At 54.5% G+C, this 20897-nt stretch overlaps 2 protein-coding genes across 3 annotated transcripts in view; one reads left to right on the forward strand and one right to left on the reverse strand.

The window, feature by feature from the left end:
- Positions 1–1913, reverse strand: part of CUNH6orf132 (chromosome unknown C6orf132 homolog) — a 45951-nt gene extending 44038 nt beyond the window's left edge. For both annotated transcript variants that reach the window (XM_064597599.1, XM_045865997.3), the window contains exon 1: positions 1769–1913. In XM_064597599.1, coding sequence (XP_064453669.1) covers positions 1769–1913 — 145 coding nt within the window. The remainder of the gene's footprint in view (positions 1–1768) is intronic.
- CIMIP3 (ciliary microtubule inner protein 3) lies at positions 1912–20624 on the forward strand. The gene is made up of 2 exons (XM_064597601.1): positions 1912–2112; positions 18293–20624. The coding sequence occupies exons 1-2, from the start codon at positions 1912–1914 to the stop codon at positions 18620–18622; spliced, it is 531 nt and encodes a 176-aa protein (XP_064453671.1). The 3' UTR covers positions 18623–20624.
- The last annotated feature ends 273 nt before the right edge of the window (positions 20625–20897 follow it).

A 20897-nucleotide genomic window follows, 5' to 3' on the forward strand; every position in this document is an offset into this window, starting at 1 on the left:
CTCATGAGGGAAGTTTTGGGGTAACAGAAGGGTTCTCAAACCAAATTGTGGTGATGGTTGCACAACTCAGTAAGTCTCCTAATAATCATTGAATCGTATACTTAAGAAAACCCTGGCGCGGCCATGTAAAGCTGTGTGATCTTGGGCGTGTTACTTAACCTCCTTGTGCCTCAGTCTCCCCATCTGACAAACAAGAATTATAGTACCCGCATCACTGACTACATGGTGATTGCTAGATGAGGGTCCAATGAGTCAACAACATAGGGACTTTAGAATGGTACCTTGCACCTGACAAGGGGTCAGTAAGTGTTTGCTACACAGGCGAGGAAAGGTGTTCGGGTCTCACAGAGTTGTTATACTTGGCAGAACACAGGTATTAGTAAGTTCCTAAACTGTGACTCCAAACTGTTCTGCCCCTCCTAGGCTTTGCTCCTGCTGTTTGCTCTACATAATGCTGGATGCCCTTCCTTCTCAGCTCAAACCCTAGTTCCAAGCTGAGGTCATCTCTCTTCTCTGCTCCTTATGCACTTCATTTTTTAAGGATTTTTATTTATTTATGAGAGAGAGAGAGAGAGAAAGAGCGGTGGGGAGGGGCAGAGGGGGAGAGAGAGAGAGAGAGAGAGAAGCAGACTCCCTGCTGAGCAGGAATCCCCATGCGGGGCTCCATCTCAGGACCCAGAGATCATGACTTGAGCCGAAGGCAGACGCTTAACCGACTGAGCCACCCAGGCGCCCCTTATGCACTTCATTTTTTATCACAAAGGCTCAGAATGGTCTAATCGGCATATGGTTAGCTCTGTTCACCCACTGGTCTGAGATCTTTGGGCCAGGAAGAGGTGATACCTTGTTTGTCCTGCTCCTGTCCAGGTGCCTCGTGTCCCCACTATGACAACCCGGGTGCTGAACTGAATCCAACAGCAGGGGCTGAGGCTTTACCACCCTCTTGTGGGCCGTGGTACAGTGGCCATAAAGGTCAGGGAAGACAGTGGGGTGACAATGAAGGCAGGTGAGCGAAAGCTGTGCAGGGTGATTGTCTTTGGGCCCAGAGCTTCAACTCACACACAAGAAGTGAACTCCTGTCCTCATCGCACTGGTTTCCCCTGTTATAGAGGGTACAAATTGCACAAAGATGCAGTGACCAGATGACCCACAGCCAGAGCGCCAGGGCCGGGCTGGCTTGGTGATTCCAGACACGTGCAGAGGCATACCACCCTGACTCAAGGGGCCAGGGGCAGCTGCCCGTCGGGAGGGGCTTCCCTGGCCTCCACTGTCCCATCTTGGTCTCCTGGGGCTGAGCCCATAGACGACCCGGGCCCCAGGCTCAGCTTGCAGCGACTGGTAATCTCGCCAGCAGTGGCTTCTGTCGATTTTTCCTGGGCCTCCCCTGTGCAGAGAGCCAAGCGTGTCAGCACCCAGATAGGAAGAGAGGGGGGCAGAAGGGGGTGCCCTGGTCCTCGGCAGGGGGGAACAAGCCCCAGGAAGCCTTTCTGACAACAGTAACTCAGACATAAGTTTCACCGGGGAGGGAAAATAATCACCTCGGACGAGCGGCCGGGGTCAGCGGCGAGCGGCAGGGGCCTCCCTCCTCACCCGCACCTCTGCCCGGTCGGCCCTTTCCCGGGACAGCCGAGCCGGGCCGCCTCCCCTTCCCGGCCGCGCCTCCGCGCCCCGGCGGGCAGGTTGCAACGTGTTCCTTCCCGGCCGCGCCTCCCGCGCCTCCCGCGCTCCCCGCCGCCCCCCGGGCCCGCCACCCCGCGCGCGCGCTTACCGAAGTCCCGGCTCCCCTCCTCCGGGGCCTCCTGGGTGAAAATCCAGGGGGGGTTGGTGGCGTAGAGGGAGGTGCTGGGCGGGTTGGCGTGCTTCTTGCCGAAGAGTTTGCTGAACGTGCCCTGCACCGTCTGGTTCTTTTTCATGCTGCCGCCGGCCGCGCGGCACCCGGGGAGGGACCTCCCCTCCCTCGGCCTTGCCCTGCCCCGGACCCAACTCGGCACCGGCTCCCCGGAGGCCCCTAACAGGCCATGCCCCCTCGCCGCCCGGCTCCCCGCCCGCGCGCACCGGCGACAGGTGCTGCGGGCGCCGCCGCTCGCCTGGAAATGCGAGCCACCTGGCCAGGTAAGAGGCTGCCGCCCGGCCCCGCCCCGCGCCGCGCCGCCGCCCGACTCCCCCGGCCGCATTCCTGCCCGCCTCCCTCGACAACAGGCCATTGTTGGCACGGCCCGGTGGGCTGGGGACCTCGCCCAGCCCACGCCCAGCCTGGGAGACGAGCGGCCGGCCTCCCCGAGGTCCCCTCCTGGCCCTCCTCCTCCAGCCCTTTCCTCCCTGGGCGAGGCAGGAGGCGGGCTAGTCCCCTACGTCTAAGGGGGTTCATGACCAGGTCAGTATGGGCGCTTCGGAAACGACTCTGGGGCCCGACACTGGGCGCAGTGGCTGGCCAAAGCGGGCACGTTGCAGGGTTCTGCGGGCCCTCAAAAATGTGGCCCGCGAGCCTTCAGGGGATTATAAGGAAGTGCCCATCAGAAAAAATAAAATAAAGGAGGAAAAGCAATGAAGGAGGATCCCTATCTGACGATAGAGGTGGAAAATAGCCACAGTGGCCGAGCTCCAAAGAGAATGCAGGACGACTAAATCTTGGCAATTTTTTGTACATCAAATTCCCTTTTCTGGGAAGTGAAGTGGATATAATTTTTAGAAACTCAAGGTGAGGGGCGCCTGGGTGGCTCAGTCGGTTAAGCCACTGCCTTCGGCTCAGGTCTTGATCCTGGAGTCCCGGGATGGAGTCCCACATCGGGCTCCCTGCTCGGCGGGAAGTCTGCTTCTCCCTCTGACCCTCCCCCCTCTCATGTGCTCTGTCTCTCATTCTCTCTGTCTCAAATAAATAAATAAAATCTTAAAAAAAAAAAAAAAGAAAAGGTGGGTTAAGTAAATGTAATTTTTTAAAAAGTCAGGGTGGGTCGAGCCCACTTAGGGTTCGGTTTCCTCCCCCAGAGAGAGGAGCTGTGGCCCTTTACGGTGCTCTGGAGGACAGTGGTAGCTGGGGAGGACAGTCATAGCTAGGGAGGGGGAGGACAGTCATAGCTGGGGAGACCAGTCGGAGCTGGGGAGCTGGGGAGGACAGTCAGACCTGGGGAGCTGGGGAGGACAGTCGGAGCTAGGCTGTGCCATGGCCGCAGCCCTGGGGGGGTCCTGGGAGTTGATGACTGGGAGACTGCGTGCAAGGTGCTGAGAGTAGGGGATGAGCCAGGCCCAGGGGTTGGATTCCGGTGCTTCCTGGCAGCGGGTGTGGACGGCTGGGTGGGGATGACCAGTCACAGAGCCTGTACCCCCCCCAGCGCCCCCAGACAGTTGCAGTTGTCCAGCAATTTGTGTCAAAGGTGGTTCCCCCTTAACTTTTCATTCTGAAAAATTTGGCAGACTCGTAAAATGACCACCTGTGCACGTTTCTCCTGGATTGTCAACATATCACCGCATTTGCACACAAGCCCTCTCTCTACACACACACACACACACACACACACACACACACTTTATGTTTTCATTTTCATTTTGCTGAAGGTGGAAACGTGTAGATATCCGGGCCCATCTCCCCATGCATACCCATACTTCAATATCCCTTGCCTAAGAATCAGGACATTTTTCGAAGTGACTGCAATAGTTATCACACTGAAGTATTAAACATTTCCCCGTTATCCCCTAAATGCCAGTTTTGTTTATTTTTTTCCCAATCCACAATCCAGTCAAGAGTCACACATTGCATTTGCTTGTCATGTGCCTTTAAACTCTGATTTAGTACCATCCCCTGGTTTTGTTTTTCATGACTGTGACATTTTTTCAAAGTCCCCTTTACTTGCTCCAGATGAGTTGGGCTTTTAGGGCTTGTGGCTATGAGGTCATTGTTTTCCCAGCAGGAAGGAAGAGACTGAGGAACAGATGGGCTTGGGGTGGGGGGAGGGAGGGACAGGAGCATCTTTAGAAACACTTGTGTTCCCCAAATGTTTTTGGTTGGAGACACGCCTGTGGTCAACCCTGTCTCACCCCACCCACTACCGTGGCAGTCCTGAGACCCACTGCTGTTCATTCAAGGAGGAGTTATGGGGGCTCTCCCAGCTGTCTGGTTCTGACTGAGGGTTTGGGGGTACATGGGAATATAAGAGAATTAGAGAAGCCTTATTTCTACCATGGAGGATCTTGAGGCCTCATCAGGGAGATGAGGCTTACATGATCCAAGGTAGTAGACCATGATGACTTAAGTTCAGAACAATGATTGGTGTCACTCATACACATAGCAGGAATTCAGAGGACGAGAAGTCAGCACGGGCTGGAGAAGTCCAGGAAGACTTCTTGGAAGAATTGAGACTTGAGCTGGCCCGTGAAAGATGACAAGGATGTTAATAGGGAAGGGAAGGACACACATACCCATACGCACACATACCCATACCATCCATCCCTCCATCCTCCTATCTCCGCATCATGGTTCCTCCCACCGTCCACACAGGGAGAGCACAAGGGAAACCCAGATGCCCCAGCCTGCCCTGGACATCATCATACACTGCCCAAGTGCTCCAGACACTCAGGCATGAGTAGAGGCTTCTTTCTTGGAGACCTTGGAGCCATGAAGTTCTCCCACCTAGGGTAGCTCCTGGGCTCTTCTACCCTGAACCAGCCCCAGCAGAGCTACCAGGGAGTGGCTGCATTCATATGCAGCCCTCCACGACAGACCCGGTATTCTAGAGAACTGCTCTGTGGCAGCTGTGGGCTGTCAAGGGTCCTGAGAAGTCAAGACACGGCATCAAAGTTCAAGTTGCTGTAGTCTATCTGGGGAGACGGAGAGAGACACATGGAAAGAGGAAGAGGGGAAGTAGAGGAGGAGGAGGAGACTAAGGGGGCAGAGGTTCAGATCAGCAGCATCTGATCTGCTCCCCAGTGGCTGAAGCATCTGGGGAGGGCATGCAGGAGGCGTGAGGGACTCAGCAGGAGCTCAGCGTGGTGGAAGCTGGGAACTGGGGGATGAGAGGCAGGTCACGGCAAGGTTGGCCAGGGTATCATTGGCTTAAAAAGACCAGTTGGTAAGATTGGAAGCCACCTAAATTGTCCATTTGGAGATGACTAGTTAAGTAAATTATGGCACGTCAACACAATGGAATAATGCAACTCTAAAGAAGAATGAGTCAGCCGACTGTGTCCAGTTATCTCTGAGATAAACTGATAAACTGTTGACAAAATGGTGTGTATAGTTTGCTACTATTTGGGGCAAGATAAGTATGATCTTATTGTTTATATTGGCACAGAAAAACTTTGGATACATAAGAAACTAATAGAAGTGGTTACTGGGGGTGGAGATGGGGGGAAATGGGCAGTTGGGGGATAGAAGTGGGAGGGAGAATTTTGACCGCCTTTTTATACTTTTTCATTTTCTAACCATGTAAATGTATTTGCTGTTCAAAAATAGAAAGTGTGAGGGGCGCCTGGGTGGCTCAGTCGTTAAGCGTCTGCCTTCGGCTCAGGTCATGATCCCCGGGTCCTGAGATCGAGCCCCGCATCGGGCTCCCTGCTCAGCAGGGAGTCTGCTTCTCCCTCTCCCTTTGCCCCTCCCCCGGCTTGTGCTCTTGATCACTCACTCTCTTTCTCAAAGAAATAAATAAAATCTTAAAAAAATAAAAACAAAGAAGAATAAAAAAATTAAAGAAAAATAAGTAGGCAGGAGAGTCTAGAAGTATGGTCCATGAGCAAGCAGCATCTGTATCACCTGGGATCTTACTAGAACTGTAGAAATCTACTAGAACTGGAGAAACCCCATCCCAGACATTGGGCAACCTCTCTGGGCCTCAGTTTGTCTGTTAAACAGGCTATTAATTTAAGGTTGTTATGAGATGCAGTGAGCTGATGGATGAAGGTACCCAGCAGAGGATCTATGTTTTAACAAGGTCCCCAGGTGACTCAGGAGCATGTTAAGGTTTGAGGAGCTCTGGCCTAGAATCAGTGGTTACCAGGAGCAGGCGCTGGTGACTGGTAACAGCTGTGGGGTTTTGTTTATTTGTTTGTTTTTTAAGTAATCTCAACACCCAACATGGGGCTCGACTCATGACCCAGAGATCAAGAGTCGCCCACTCCACAGCCAGGCTCCCCAACAGCTATGTTTTGAGGATGCTCATCTAGCAGCAGGATGAAGGACGATGGGAAGAAGAAAGTGGAGGCTAAGGGGAGCTGCTCAATTGGTCAGTTAATTGGCTAATGAGTGAGTTAATACAAGCAGGAGGGGAGTGGGGGCAGGACTTGTATGCCGGTGGTAGAAACACAGCAAAGTTTTTAGTCTATGGGACATTTCTTAGGAAGAAAGGGCGGTCTTGATGGACAGTTTGCATATAGGGGAAGTAAAAAATGCTCTGAGCTGGTTACCTCATCTTTTTAAAAAAGATTTTATTTAGGGGCGCCTGGGTGGCTCAGTCGTTAAGCGTCTGCCTTCGGCTCAGGTCATGATCCCAGGGTCCTGGGATCGAGCTCCACATCGGGCTCCCTGCTCAGTGGGGAGTCTGCTTCTCCCTCTCCCACTCCCCCTGCTTGTGTTCCCTCTCTCGCTGTGACTCTCTCTGTCAAATAAATAAATAAAATCTTAAAAAAAAAAGATTTTATTTATTTGAGATAGAGAAGGAGAGCGCGAGCACAAGCAGGGTGAAGGGGAGAAGGAGAAGCAGGGTCTCCACTGAGCAGGTTGCCCAACACAGGGCTCGATCCCAGGACCCTAAGATCATGACCTGAGCCAAAGGCAGACGCTTAACCGACTGAGCCACCCAGACGCCCCTGGTTTCCTCATCTGTAGCATGGGAGTAATAGTGCCCCTCCTAGGACTGTCAGGAAGATTCAGTAAGATCGTGGGTGTGCAATACAGCACAGGGCCTGGTGCCCAGGGGCGCTCCTGAAGTGTTTGTTCGTTTCTGTGCCCTGCTGGCCCCCTGCTTTCTGCGTGCGTTCGGGCCACAAATGGAGGAAGAGAGAGAATTGCTGTGATCTTGAACACCAGAAGCCTGGCAGGCTGCCGAGTCTGACCATCAGGGTTCTTTTTGCCCTTTCCCCACCCATTTCACCCGGATTGCAGTCCCACGTTGGCGGGGTCTGGTCGGGGGGCAGTCTGCGGAAGGCCTGGGTTCAACGGTGGGTACTCCCTCTCCATCAGTCCTGCCTGGCGGCCCGGGCAGCTTTGGGGGCTGAGTCCCCGGGGACAGGGTCCCACTCTGTGCCCGGTACTGCTGTGACAGGGTCCCCCCCTCCTGCTCATAACAACACCTCAACCTGCTCCCCCAGTAAAAGAAAAACAGGCTCTCCTCAAAACAGCCAAAGCCCGATCCTGTAATTAAATCTTGGCTCCACAATGACTTAGGAACCTCCAAGAGCCGACTCTCCCGGCCACTTCCGGACTGTGGGATGAGATTGGGGCCCAGAAGCTGTGCTCTTCCCAGAGACCCAGCCAGGACTCTGTCTGGGTTGTGGCTTTCCCTACATCCAACAAAGACACGCACTCCAGGCTGGGAGAGTGCACTCGGAGCCGGGGATGTGCGGGCTGAGGTCCCCTGCACCCCCAGCCAGGTGTCTGCAGGGGCAAAGGTCACCGCTCCCAAGTCCCGCATGCTACTGAGCTACAGATCCTCTTGTTCCAGGCTGGAGACACCTTATGCTGGACCAGCTCCTGAAACTGTTCCCTTCTGCCTGCAGGGGAGGGTGGGCTCCAATCCCCTGACCTTGGCATTCCTCTGGACTGGGCACAAGCCAGGAGATGAGATCAGGCTAAGATGAAGTCGGGGGGAGTGGGGATGGACTCCCACATCCTGAGAGGGGGCTCAGAGAAAGTCGTTACCCGTTTCCCCGAGAGTGTGGAGATCCAAGTCCAGCCCTAGGGGGTGGTATGTTGCGGGGTGCTGGGGAGAGACTCATTTCCCTTGGGAACCATGGGCCCTGCCGAGAGGACCGTGCCAGAGTGGGAAGGATCCGTGCTGGGGAATAGGTTTGAATCCTGACTCTCCTGTTTAGCCAGGGTGTGGCCACGGCTGAGCTCCCATATCTCTGAGTGTCAGTTTGTTCATCTGTCAAACAGGGGCTATTAATGTCAGGTTATTATGAGATTCAACAAGATAGTGGGTTCAGGTATCTGGGAGGCTGACTTACCATAGGTACTTAGCAGCCGCATGCTCCCTACCCTGACTCTGGGCACAGAGGGGCTAACCAGAGAACAGCAAAGGCAGAACAGAGGCCCTGCCAGGCTGGAAGAGGACAGTGACAATTCAACAAAAGAACCTCAAGAAGGAAAATTCCACTGGAGCACAGGAGATGGGGTGGGGCAGGTGTCTGCAAGATCACCTTGAAGGCCAGGCAAAAACATCCCATTGTAAAACACAACCCCACGATCTGAAATAATGTGTGTGTGCGTGCACATGCATGTGTTAAAAAAAAAGTTGCTGGGGCGCCTGGGTGGCTCAGTCGTTAAGCGTCTGCCTTCGGCTCAGGTCATGATCCCAGGGTCCTGGGATCGAGCCCCGCATCGGGCTCCCTGCTCATCAGAAAGCCTGCTTCTCCCTCTCCCACTCCCCCTGCTTGTGTTCCCTCTCTCGCTGTGTCTCTCTCTGTCAAAAAATAAATAAAATCTTAAAAAAAAAAAAAAGTTGCTAAGTACAAAAAGCAATCCATGTAGATTATGACCATAGATATAGAAAGTGAATTTGCAAATGTCCAGGGACTAGAAGGGAGCGGAACCATGGAGAAGATTCAGCTGGAATGCCAGGACTACATGTGGGTTTTTGTTTTGTTTTGTTTTGTTTACTTTTTGGTACTGTGCTCCGCTGGTAGGTCATTTGTTTTAACTGAAAATTCCATAGATAATAAAGAACATAATTTAATATGGAAAGCATTTTCTTTTAAAGAGTCCTAGAGGGGAGAACCTGGAGATTCCTATTTTAGAGCCACTTCCGCCACTAACCTTTTGTGAGACCATGGAGCTATCCTGAGCCTCAGTCTCTCTGTCTGTACAATGGGAGGATGGGATCCGGTACTCAGGGGTGGTTTCACATGCAGTTAAAATGCTCGTTGGCTGGCAGAGTCGGGGCAGAACAACAAATAAGGCTGTCTGGCACCTCCAGTGTGACAAGGTTACTCTGGCTCCGAGGAGAGAGTGAGAAAGGGCATTTAGTAAGCATTTCCCGGGCACACCAGGACCTGGGCCTGGGCTGCAGGAGCTTCAAAAACATTCCAGATCAGTTCATACCTCCAGGAGTCAGCACAGCCCCACATACTTCTCACGGGCTCTGCAGACCAACCCTTGAGCTGGGACTTGGAGCCCTGGGTGCTTTTCTCTGAGAGCTCACTTGGGTCCCGCTTACCTCCAGCTCTCCCTGAGGTCTGGAAGCCACTGAGCATCTCTTCTGTGTCAGGCATGGGGCCGAGTGGATTGCACTGTTAACCCACTACCATCATCAGCGCCACAGGGGATGGGACAATACACTCATTTTGTTGATGGAGAAAAGACTTTAAGTGATGTTTACTCCTAGTCTATGACCAATCAATTCTGCTCTTAGGAATATGCCCCAGAGTAGCCACCCAGGTCCACAGAGGGCCAAGGATGTGATCGCATTGTGGTGTTGTCTGCGGGGATGGGGAGTGGGAGACCCCTGGGGGTCCTGGGGGAGAGCAGAGACATAAAACATGCATTGCGTGGGCTACATCTCGGTGGGAAGTGAGGAACCAGATGCTGGATCTTAAAAACAGTAGGGAGCCATCCAAGGTAAACAGAATGAGATCTAAAACACACCATGCCACTTATGTAAATGAAAATAACCTGCACTCAAAACAATAATACATATATTTTGTAAGAATATATGAACAAGAAGATGCTTATTAAGTACATTAGGATGGTTGCCTCTGGCCGAGGCGGGTGGGGAATGTGGTTAGAACCTAGAGATGAAGGGGGACAATTAATGTGAGAGAGGAGGCCTCTGGAGACCAGGGATGATAACGCACCATGAACAAGGCGTATGAATAACTCAGCCCTCTGTACTTGAAGTCCAACAAAGGAAAAACAAGGAAGGATCAGAGAGGTTAAGTAATTTGTCCAAATCACACAGCAGGCAAGGAGGGGTGGAAAGAATGTCCAAATAACCAGGCCTACGTAGAGGAAAGCAGTGGGAGAACACTCAGGCAGCAGGGAGGCGGGGGGTGGGCGGCTGTGTGTGGCAAGATGTGTGGGTGCTGGGTGAGTTTCCTGTGCTCCAGGTCAGCCATGGACTTCACCAGCACTCCCCATCTTCTCAAGTGCCCACTGAGGAGTACAGGTCAGTCCTTACCCTCCAGGAAGTTTGATGATGAATAAAATGAGATGATGCTTGGAGTGTGGCAGAGAAGTCAGAGAAAGGTGGTTTTCCAGGAGACAAGAGTGAATCGGTGTGGTCTGGGGTTTAGAAATAATAATAATTCCCCGCACCTACCTTGCAGCAGGCACTGCTCTAAGCTCACGTGGAGGTGGTTGGGGGGTGCACAACAAGCCTTCTAGGTGGATTCTATTATCAGCTTCACTTTGCAGATCAGGCAGAGACAGGCTAAGTGATTCAGGCAAGTCACATAGCTGAGCAATAGCACGTGCTGGGATTTGAACCCAGGCAGAGTGGGTCCAGAGGCCATGATTTTTTTTTTTTTTAAGATTTATTTATTTATTTGAGAGAGGACGGGCAGAGGGAGAAGGAGAAGAGACTTCCCCCTGAGCATGGAGCCCGATTCGGGGCTCGATCTCACCGCCCTGAGATCGTGAAGTGAGTGGAAGCCAGCCTGGGCCGGGGACACTCCTCGCAGGGTCCAGGCCTATGTTCAGTCGTGGGGGAGACGCCCCTATCTGAAGTCCTCAGGATGAGATTCAATTCACCTTCCTTCAAATGTCCAAGATGGAGAGACCAGACATCCTCATTGTGCACATACAGAAACTGAGGCCCAGAGAGGCCATGGGACTCATTTCAGGCCACCCAGCATCCAGCCCAGCACCCCCCCTTGGGCTGAGACAAGGTGTAGAGTGTGCTACGCTGTGGAGCCCTGCTCCCCCGAAACCCTGCCTGCCTCCTGGGCTCCTTCCTGACGGCTGCCTCCGGCCCTGGGCTGGGAGCCAGGCCACTTTCCCCAGAGCCACCGAGCCAGCCACACCATCCAGAACACCATGTTCCCACCTTCCCACCCTCTCTCAAGCAAGCTATCATTGCCCCAGAGCCTTGGAAATCCCTGATCAGAGGCTCCGAGAGGGTAAGCCCTGTTGCCACTCCTCCTGCTCCCTCTTCCCCGCCCGCCTCCCCTCCTGGGCCCTCCCAGCCTCTCAGAAATTAGGGGTCATTACCATCAGGGTGTGAGATCTGAACAGTGCACATGTCATCAACACCCCAGCTCCTGATCTGCCATAGGGCCCCAAAGTCCACCCCGTAACTAGCAGTCAGTGCTGACATAGTACCAGGAAGGAAACCAGTCCTGGGCCCAGCCCAAGCCAGTGTGGCAAAAGGCAGGAAGTTGCTGGCTTGTCCTATCTCCCTCCCCTCTCGCCCCAGGGAGAAGCCCAGGCCCCTTCCTTCATGTGGGATTTCAGACACGTTCCTGGAAGGTGCCTCCCGAGTCTGGTGTTGGGAGGGTCTGGTGTTCGAAGACGGGGACAGAATGGCCCATTCAGCCGCCTACCCATCAATCCAGTTACCTGCCCGCACATCATAATAGCTCATAGTTACTGAGTGCTTACTCTGTGCCAGGCACCATCCTGAGTGCTCTGCCCATCCCTAGTAGGTAGAGACCTGTAGTCCTCCCATTTTCCAGATGAACGAACAGAACTACGAACAGAGAAAGTCAACTACTTGCCCAAGGTCAACAACAGGAAAATGGTAGAGCCAGATTCAAGCTCAAGGAGCCTGACTCTTGGGCCTCTGCTATCCCATCCTCTACAGCACAACCATCCACCCATGTAGCCATTTACTGACCACCTGTCTATCCTTTTATCCGCGGCCACCCTGCTCAGCCACCTGTCTACGGAATAGCACACGCAAAGGCTTGGGGTGGGAAGAGCAGGGCATGTTTAAGAAATTAGCTACTGCATAGAGTGAGGGGCAACATAGCAAGAGATGAGGCTCAAGAGGTGAGCAGGGCTCAAATCAGGGGCGTCTGCCCATCCACCATCTATCTACCTATCAACACTCATCCTCCTGCCCATCCACTCTCTCACTCCTCTGTCTGTCCAGGCATCCATCCACCCCTCCCCGCCTCCCTCCAGCCATCATCTCGGTAATTTGGAAGGCAGAGAGAGAGAGAGGGAGACCGAAAGAGAAGGGAGAGTTGGCTGGGTGCATTTCCTCCCTGCCAGTAATTTCTTATGACCTGTTGGGGGCCTGGGGGAAACATTGGGATTTCTAGAGGTACCTGAATAACTGGGAGAATTTCCTCCTCTCTCTGTTCACCTCAGGACCCACAATTCACAGGTCCTGAGAGATTGTGGGAAGAGAGCATTGCAGAGTGGGTCAGGGCAAGGTGAAAAGACCCTTCCAGGCCTCGAAACTTCAGCCCCCAGCCCTGCCCCTGTGTCTCCTTAGGAAGACAGAAGGAATTGTGCTGTCAAAGAGGTGTGACAATGCCCCTGCCTATGCAAATTTGCCCTCCCCACCCCTGGGCACTCCTAGTATTTCCCAAGGGTCCCTGGGTGACTCTGGAGCCCCCGACCACCAGAAATCCATCTCACCAACAAGAAAGGCCCTGGTCAAGGATGTGCCAGGTGGGATGACATCACAGGGCTGCCCAAGGGCATTAGGAAGTTTGACTGACAGGAGAGCGTATGAAGACCCCAGCCTGGCCCACCCGTGTGGCTGAGAGCTGGGAGCCTCCTTTGTAACAAGTAGCAGTGATAGCCGAAGTTTACTGAGCGCTCAAGAGGTCTAGGCACTTTATGTTGAATGTCTCATGAAATCTTCATGGTAACCCTATGAGGCAGATACTTTAGTTGTTCCCACTTTATAGGTGGGAAAACTGAGGCACAGAGTATTATAAAGTCCCAGAGGATCGGCTACCCAGTGTGAGCGGTGAAGTTGGAATTTGAACCCCAAGCCGCCGTGCTAGACAGCCTCACGAGGACGCTAAGGCCCAGGCTGGGCCTCCTCATAGGCTCCCTTCCCAGCCCCTCTGCCCCACAGCAGACCAACCTGCTCTCGCAAAGATGAGCGTGTTCGAAACCTCCAGGTTAACTGCGGGAGGAGACCGATCATAATTACTATTTGCATTATGCTCCCACAGTTCCCACACTCACTGCTCCCCCACAGCATGCTGGTGAAGGAGAGAGCCTTATTATCCTCATGTTGCCAACAAGGCAACCGAAGCTCAAGGAGGTTTGGAGACTCGCCCAAGGTTGCCTGACCTATAAGGGCAGAGTGAGGCCCCGAGTTCAGACCTTCGCACTCCAGAGCCCAGGCACATTCCACAGGATCAGGTGCCCTGGGAGGCCTCACCCGCTGTCTCACCCAGTGCCATTTGCATTTCAAGAGGGCACCAGGCCTCCCCCCCATGAGTGAGGTGCTAATGGTGGAAACATCAGGCTCAGGCTAGCCTAGCAGATGTGCCAGGGGCCTGAAGTATTTGAGAGGATAGTGTCTTCCCAGACCTGCAGAAATACCCCATATGAGGTCTTCAGGTCTTACTCAGAAAGCCCCACTCTTTTTTTTTTTTTTTTAAGATTTTATTTATTTATTTGAGAGAGAGAATGAGAGACAGAGAGCATGAGAGGGAGGAGGGTCAGAGGGAGAAGCAGACTCCCTGCCGAGCAGGGAGCCCGATGCGGGACTCGATCGGGGACTCCAGGATCATGACCTGAGCTGAAGGCAGTCGCTTAAGCAACTGAGCCACCCAGGCGCCCTGAAAGCCCCACTCTTGACTCACCCTCTTCCCCATTGTAAATCCTGGTAGAAGGGACACACACAGAGATGTGGGTATATAAAAGGCCTTGGTAGGGTCTGCCTCTGGGGATGGGGCTCAGCGAGGGAGAGGTCTATTCAGCTTCCTTCTTTTGACTCCAACTGGAAATGCAAATAAACATAGGGTAGTGGGAGGGGAGGGCCTGGTGAGACCCTCTACTTGACCTCTAGACTTCCTTGCCTCCTGGAATGGGAGGCTTTTTTTTTTTTTTTTTAAAGATTTTATTTATTTCTTTGACAGAGAGAGACACAGCGAAAGAGGGAACCCAAGCAGGGGGAGAGGGAGAGGGAGAAGCAGACTCCCAGCTGAGCAGGGAGCCCGATGTGGGGCTCGATCCCAGGACCCTGGGATCATGACCTGAGCCGAAGGCAGACGCTTAACGACTGCGCCACCCAGGCGCTGGAATGGGAGGCTTAAGTGCGGGCTGAGGGAAGCAGGTGGGGAGTTAGGGGTCTTCCTCAAAGCTCTCAAGCAGGCTCCTCAGCCTTGGCAGTGCTGCCGTTGGTGCCGATATTCTGTATTGGGGGGCTGTGCTGGCACTTTAGGATATTGAGTGGCACCCCCGGCCTCTCCCCACTGGGTGCCAGGAGCATCCCCCCTGTGACAAGCAAAAATGTCTCCAGCCATGGCCAAATGTTTTCCCGGGGAGAAAAACAGTCCCGGTTGTGAATCACTTCTCTAAAGTCACACGCATATGCATCCTCCCCACCCCCCCCTGCTCCCCGCCCCCCACCCCCCCTGCTCCCCGCCCCCCACCCAGTGCACTGACAGGAGAACCCGAGGGGATGGGAGGAGAAGGTTAAATGAAACCAGATGTTAACCAGGAAAGTATGCGTTCTGGCCCCACCCTCCCCCCAGAGCTGGCCAGTGCTGGGCCCTGGGCCGGTGATGGGGTGTTCTCAGCCCTCTGAGGTTAGTCACCTGGAGCCTGGCTGGGCCCTTGGAAGGGGCAGGGCAAGGCTGGGCTGCCTGGGCTTCCCCTCCCTCCTCCCCCCTCCTTCTGTCCTGCCTCCTCCCTCTCCCCCTCCTCCCCAGTGTCTTCTCTTGCTCCTCCCTTTTCTCTTCTTCCTCCTTCCGGGGACTGTCCCTCTGCCCCGGTTTCTGTGGGGGCCTCATCCCTGGATGTGCTGAAGGCGCTGGGTGCCCCCCCCCAGGGCCCCAAATGTTGCGGTAGCAGCCACTAGAGCAGAGATGGCAGGTGGCCCCAGGGCAGGACGGCCCCTGAGGCAGGGCCTGGCTGGACCAGAGAGAGAGGGGACCGTTCCAGCCCTGGTTCCCGCACCAACTAGTCTCAGCTGTGGAACTTCTGCCACCTCACCAACCACGTGAACTCAGACAAATGCCTCCATGTCTCCGAGCCTCATTTTCCACATTTGAGAAATGGGAGGAACATCTCCAATGGCTCTTAGGAGCTTTTGCAGAGCTGAGTGGCTAGTGCCTGGCGCTTGGTAGATGCTCAGTCCCAATTCGCAACTGTCGCCCTTCCCTCTGTGGGTCTCTGGTCAGAACCCCTCCCCGCCCCCCCCGCCGGCCATTCTGAAAGCACATGCCTCTGTCACTCCTGACACCAGCCTCCTGAGCCTGAGGCCAAGACTGAAGGTGGGGGGCTCTGCGGGTCCTCCTCTCCACGGCCATGGGCTGAGCCCTTCTGCAATGTCAAGAGGACCAGAACCCCACATCCTCAGAAGCACACTTAATGCACTAAACTTCCTGCAGGGTCCGGCACTGCCCCACAACAAAGAATTCTCAGCCCCCAGCGTCTGTGGTGCTGAGGGCAGGAAGCCCGGCTCTACAGGGCTTTATGTGTGTGTTTCTATGTGCATTATTTGCACACTCAGAGCCTGGCCTATAAGAGGAATCATTTTGAATGAATGGAGTGACTGAATGAAGCCAATGATGCCGTATCGTCAGCTCCGCTAAGAGAGGGTAATGTCAAAATCCGGCCTTCAAAACCCCACAGCATTCCTGCCGAACTGGGAGATCTGGCTGCCCTTCCCTTCCCTGCTCCCCCGCTGCCCTTGACCAAATGTGGGCAGAGATGACTTGGCAGACCACGGCCCCCCGTGGAGTGGACAGAGTAGGCGTAGTGGAGTATGGCGTGTGGCCCGTGGGGTCAACCAGGCCTGGGTTCGGTCCTAGCCTGGTTCCTTACCAGCTACCTGCCCCTAAATGGGGGACTACCCTCCTTACTACAGTTTGCTCCACTATAAATAGGACTAAGAATAATATCTTCCTTAAAGGGTAATGTGAGGGTTAGAAGAGATGATCCACGTAAAGAGTTTGGCTCTGTGCTCACAGAGCGATTGTTGATTACTGGCTTCAGAGCCCATTTCCGGTGTTGCCCCTCTGCTGGTAACAGCACCCCCCCCCCCCCCCCGGCCCCGGCACTAGTCGCTGAACCCAGAAGATTCTGGGAAGTGGGAAGATTGCTGAACACTTGGCCGCCCTTCTCTCCAGTTCTGCCGTGTGCCGTCTATGGGGTAAGCCCCAGGGATACAAAGGCAACTAGGATGCGGTCCTGAACACTGGGAGCGGTTTACAGGCTGTTGGAACATTGGCAGGAGCCTGGAAGCACCGGGATTTGGGATTGGGATGAGGCCAGCACAGCAATCAGGGCAGCGAGAGAGGTACAGAAACATTCTGGGCCCTTGCAGACTCAGACTTAGCTCCTCCTCAAAATGTGCACTTGCCTCCCCCTTGTCCCAGCCTAGCAAAGGACTACATCCCAAGAGGAGGGCCTGAAGGCACAGAGGAGGGTGAGATCGGGGCAGGGGCTGCAGTACCAGAGGCTTCCTGGAGGAGGTGTCAAGAGGGCTTCTGGCTTGGAAGGAGAGGAAGGATTTCGAAAGGCAAGGCTGACAACACACACATTCCTGGGGAGGAAATTTTAGCACCAAAGCCTGCTTGGGAGGAAAGCCTTGGGCAAGCGTGAGCTGGGCAAGTAGTTTGTAGACTAAATGCAAAAGAGCATGCACTATCTCTCGAGTACCAGGGATTTCCTCTGTAAGATGGCAGGCCTTCAAGTTCCAGAAGCTCTGTAGCTAGCGGTTCCCTCCCAGGTCCTTGTGGGCAAGAGGGCTGTGAGCCCGGGCAGAGCGGAAGTGGGTCCCCCTCACCGCTGTACCTGGAAGAGTAGGGGAGAGCCAACCCGACACACACGCCTCTCGTCCTCTGGGTTGTGCTGTCGTGTCTGTGAAGGTCCCTAGTGAAATGGGCATCTGGTGCCTAGGAGATGGTGTGGGGGTCAAAGATGAACCAAACACTTGGGTCATGAGAGTAGCAACGGAGGAGGAAATAAATGTCACTAGACGTGATCGGTGTGGCAGTGGGGACCTCCTTGAGGAGTAGACCTCCATGCCCCATCAACCAAGAGTGGTGATTATCAAGACCTGGCATTGTCACCTCATAACGATGAGAGGTGTTCTAAAATAGAATGGGCTGGCTGGTCGGAAGGGGGAGTACCTCTTGCTAGAATCCAGTTCAACCGAACCAACATTTATTGAGTGCTCACCAAATGCCTTGTTCTGCAGTGAAACAAGGAATAGGATTTGGGAGGCTGTTATGTCACGGGTAAGGGTGAGAGAGCATTGCCCTTAAGGAGCTCACAGCCAGACAGGAAAGAGACTCTCCCTTATGGATGCGGAGGAGGGCATGCTGGGCTGGGGGAACCACCCGAGCAAAGGCCCGGAGGCCTGGAAGGACCAGGTGCCACCAGGGGTGATGCGCAGGCGGTCTGGCTAGAGCACAAGGTAACGGGAGCCCCGTCCTTAACGTCCTTGCCTTCCAGGCTGGGGGCCTTGAGATGTCTGTTCTGGGCAGTAGAGAGCGAAAGATGCTATGAGGAGGGGAGCTCTATGATCTGGCCATTGATACGGAAAGATTCATTTGGTGTGAGTGTGAAGCCCAGGCCGAGAGGCCCGAGGCAGGCAGGCAGGAGAACTTGGTGGGAAGCTGGAGTAACCCTGCAGGAGACAGGATGGAGGCCTGGTGGGAACAGTGGCAGAGGACCCAGATGCGAGCCAGGTGGAGGACACTGACAGACGGCCGGACGTGCGGGAGAGGGGTGAGGGGTAACGCTGCTCCTAGCCTCTGAGCTGGCAGAGGCCTCTGAGAAGCAAGCTGGCAGAGGCCTCTGAGAAGCAAGCTGGGGGCAGGTCAGGGGGCCCTGAAGGACATCCCCTTACCTGGAGCTGTCTGGCTGAATGGCCAGCAGAGCTGTCTCCGGGGTGGCTCTGGAAGCTTCTGATTGGTGGCACCTTCCCCCCTCCCACCCTTGGCCTTAGCAGTGGAAGCCCCAGTTTCTGATGCCTTAGCTCTCCCCTTCTCTCCTTCCCCCCAGGACTCAAAGAAACCTTCCGTACCCAACCAGGAGCCAAAGACACCATCGGGCAAAAAAGTGAAGTCTCCACACCCTGCCCTGTCCCGGTCATGGAAGCAGGCCCGCGAGCAGACGCTGGTGGCGGCCTACATGCCGGTGGTGGTAGACCCGAGGGGGCAGAACCCGGACAAGCTCAGGTTCAACTTCTACACCTCCCAGCACTCCAACTCCCTGAACCCCTTCTCCACCTTGCAGAAGCTGACCTGTGGCTACCTATACCAAAGGGACACTGATCACACCCGCAAGCGCCTCGACGTGCCTCCTGCCAACCTGGCCTTGTGGCGCTCCTAGGCCCTGGCAGGCAGAAGCCCCCGCCTGCACCCTGCCCCCCGCAATCCCGGGTCCCAGGCGGCGGGGAGGGCTGCTTGCTCCAGGAGGGGTGGACCGAGCCTGGGCTGAGACAGCTGTGCCATGCCCAGGGTCAGTGATGACAAAGGGAGGTCTCTGTTCTTGGCAGCAATTAAAGTTCGTCCTTCCTTTCCCTGGCATCTGAATGGGGGGGCTGTGGGTGGGTAAACTGAGGCCATCGGGGTGCTGTATAAGAGGCCAAGTCCCGAGGTGCCTGAAGACTTGGAAGGACCTGATTCTCAGCCCCCTCTCCCCAAGAGTGGCCTCGACACCCCCGGCAGAGCCTGAGCGCCAAGCAAAGCTGGTGCTGGTCACACCGTCCCCGTAGTCCAAGCTTGGCAACCCCTCCAAAGTCAACAAAGAGAAAAGTCAGCTGACTGCGCCCCCAGATTGGAGCAGCCACTGGAAAATGGGGGAGCAATTCAGGGGGAAACCCAGTCTCTGGGGGGGCCTCCTCTGCAGCCCTAGTTTTATATCAAAGCGCCCCTCCTGACTGGTAGTTTGTTGATGGACAGATGGATTTGCCCTCTTGTCTCTCCTCTGCTCCGGAGGAGCTGACCCTGAGGTTAGTCAGGCTCACAGGCCGTGTTTCATGAGGAAGAGCAATGAAGGCAGAGGGCGCTTGACCCCGTGCAGTGACCTGAGGGAGTCCCTGGCCGCTGAGGGCCCCAGCGGTGTGCTGGAACCAGCTCAGATGGGCCTGAGGGGAACGGCTGTGGACCTCTCCTTCACGTTGGGGATGGAACTTGAGATTGGGACTCCTGTGACTTCACGTTGGCAACCACGTTGGAAACCAGCAAACGCCTGCAAACTGGGGTTTCTTCTTTCCCGGGAGCCAGTTGTCAAGTATCTGGCAGCACCCCACTGGGTGAATCCAGTTGGCTTCATTTCTAGGAGTCACCGCTCCTTCCAGGTGGGGCGGTGCAGCCAATGGAACATCCCTTTGGAGCATAAGAGTGTGGGGTGGGGGTGGGATGGAGGGACAGGATTCTGGAGACCCAGCACGCCACTGAGGCATTGGCCAGGCCTCCCTGGAGGCCCTTCTCTGAAAAGAAGATGGTGGGTAGGGAAGAAGGACGTGAGCCCTCCTGAAGGTACCTCACAGTATAGAGTTTTTGTTTGTTTGTGGTACGCTCTCTCTCAAAAGCCAGAGGCTTTCCTCAAGCGCCTGGTGATCCTTGGCTGGAAGCCGGCCATTTGACCTCTGTACCAGGTCGCTCCTGCCTGATTGTCTGTTGGTATTTGAGGAGTCAGCATGAGAAAGAGCTGGGGGTCTCTTCGTATGCAGATTCTCCCTTAACTCCCAGTTTCTAGAGCGACCCTTTTCTCTTCTCCAGCCTCTCGGGTCCAAGGTTCCAGAATAAGCTCCAGCCAGGGGCAGGGGATGGATGCCCAGAGATGTCCATCCTGCTGCCTTGTGGAGGGCATCTGGGGGGCTTTCCACCTGTCCTCCTATTTCGGCCCCCGCCCCGTCCTGCACCCCAGCTTCTAGGGCACTTCCCGCACCCACCTCTGAGCCTGCCGAGTTCGGTGGCAGGTATAGGCCCCATGTCTGTACCATCCTCTGCATTCCCACCCTGCTCTTTCGAAGTGTTTGGGTTTCAACTTTCTGCACTGAGACAGTTACCCCTTGTCCATCTGCCTTCTGTTGTCCAGAGTTTTATTAGAACCTCTCACCTGCTGTCTTCTTTCTCTTTGTCTCTGTAGGTTGGTAGATTTAAAAACGTTATTGCCATTTTCGTTGGATTTTGAAAAGCAGAGATAAAATTTTCAGTCTAGGTGTAAATAAAAGTTATACATCCACCCAATCATCCAACGGACCCTTGCTGAACACCCGAAGGCTGGGTCCGTAGGCTGCAAAAATGTCTAAGAACCATCTCTGCCCCCCCAAAACCTGAGAACCAGGTGGGGTGTAGTAGGGGACAGCGTTGGGGGGGGAGGTAGGGGCCCAGCATTTTCACTCCCTCAACTGACGCCTTTTCCTCTCCCCTGGAGAATGGTCTCCCCCTTGAGGTTCACCTTGGTAGAGCAGCCTTGATGGAAGCTTCCAAGGGATTTTTTATTTTTATTTTTTATTTATTTTATTATTATTTTTTTAAGATTTTGTTTATTTGACAGAGAGAGACACAGCGGGAGAGGGAACACAAGCAGGGGGAGTGGGAGAGGGAGAAGCAGTCTCCCCGCTGAGCAGGGAGCCCCATGTGAGGCTTGATCCCAG

This window comes from Mirounga angustirostris, unplaced genomic scaffold, assembly GCF_029215605.1.
Source record: "Mirounga angustirostris isolate CCGP_5_RB_7025 unplaced genomic scaffold, mMirAng1.0.hap1 SCAF_8, whole genome shotgun sequence".
NCBI lineage: Eukaryota > Metazoa > Chordata > Mammalia > Carnivora > Phocidae > Mirounga > Mirounga angustirostris.

Coding starts and splice junctions, on each gene's coding strand:
- CIMIP3 (XM_064597601.1), top strand. CDS start 1,912: ATGCTGCCGCCGGCCGCGCGGCACCCGGGGAGGGACCTCCCCTCCCTC. Junction 2,113..18,292: donor AATGCGAGCCACCTGGCCAG/GTAAGAGGCTGC, acceptor CCTTCCCCCCAG/GACTCAAAGAAACCTTCCGT.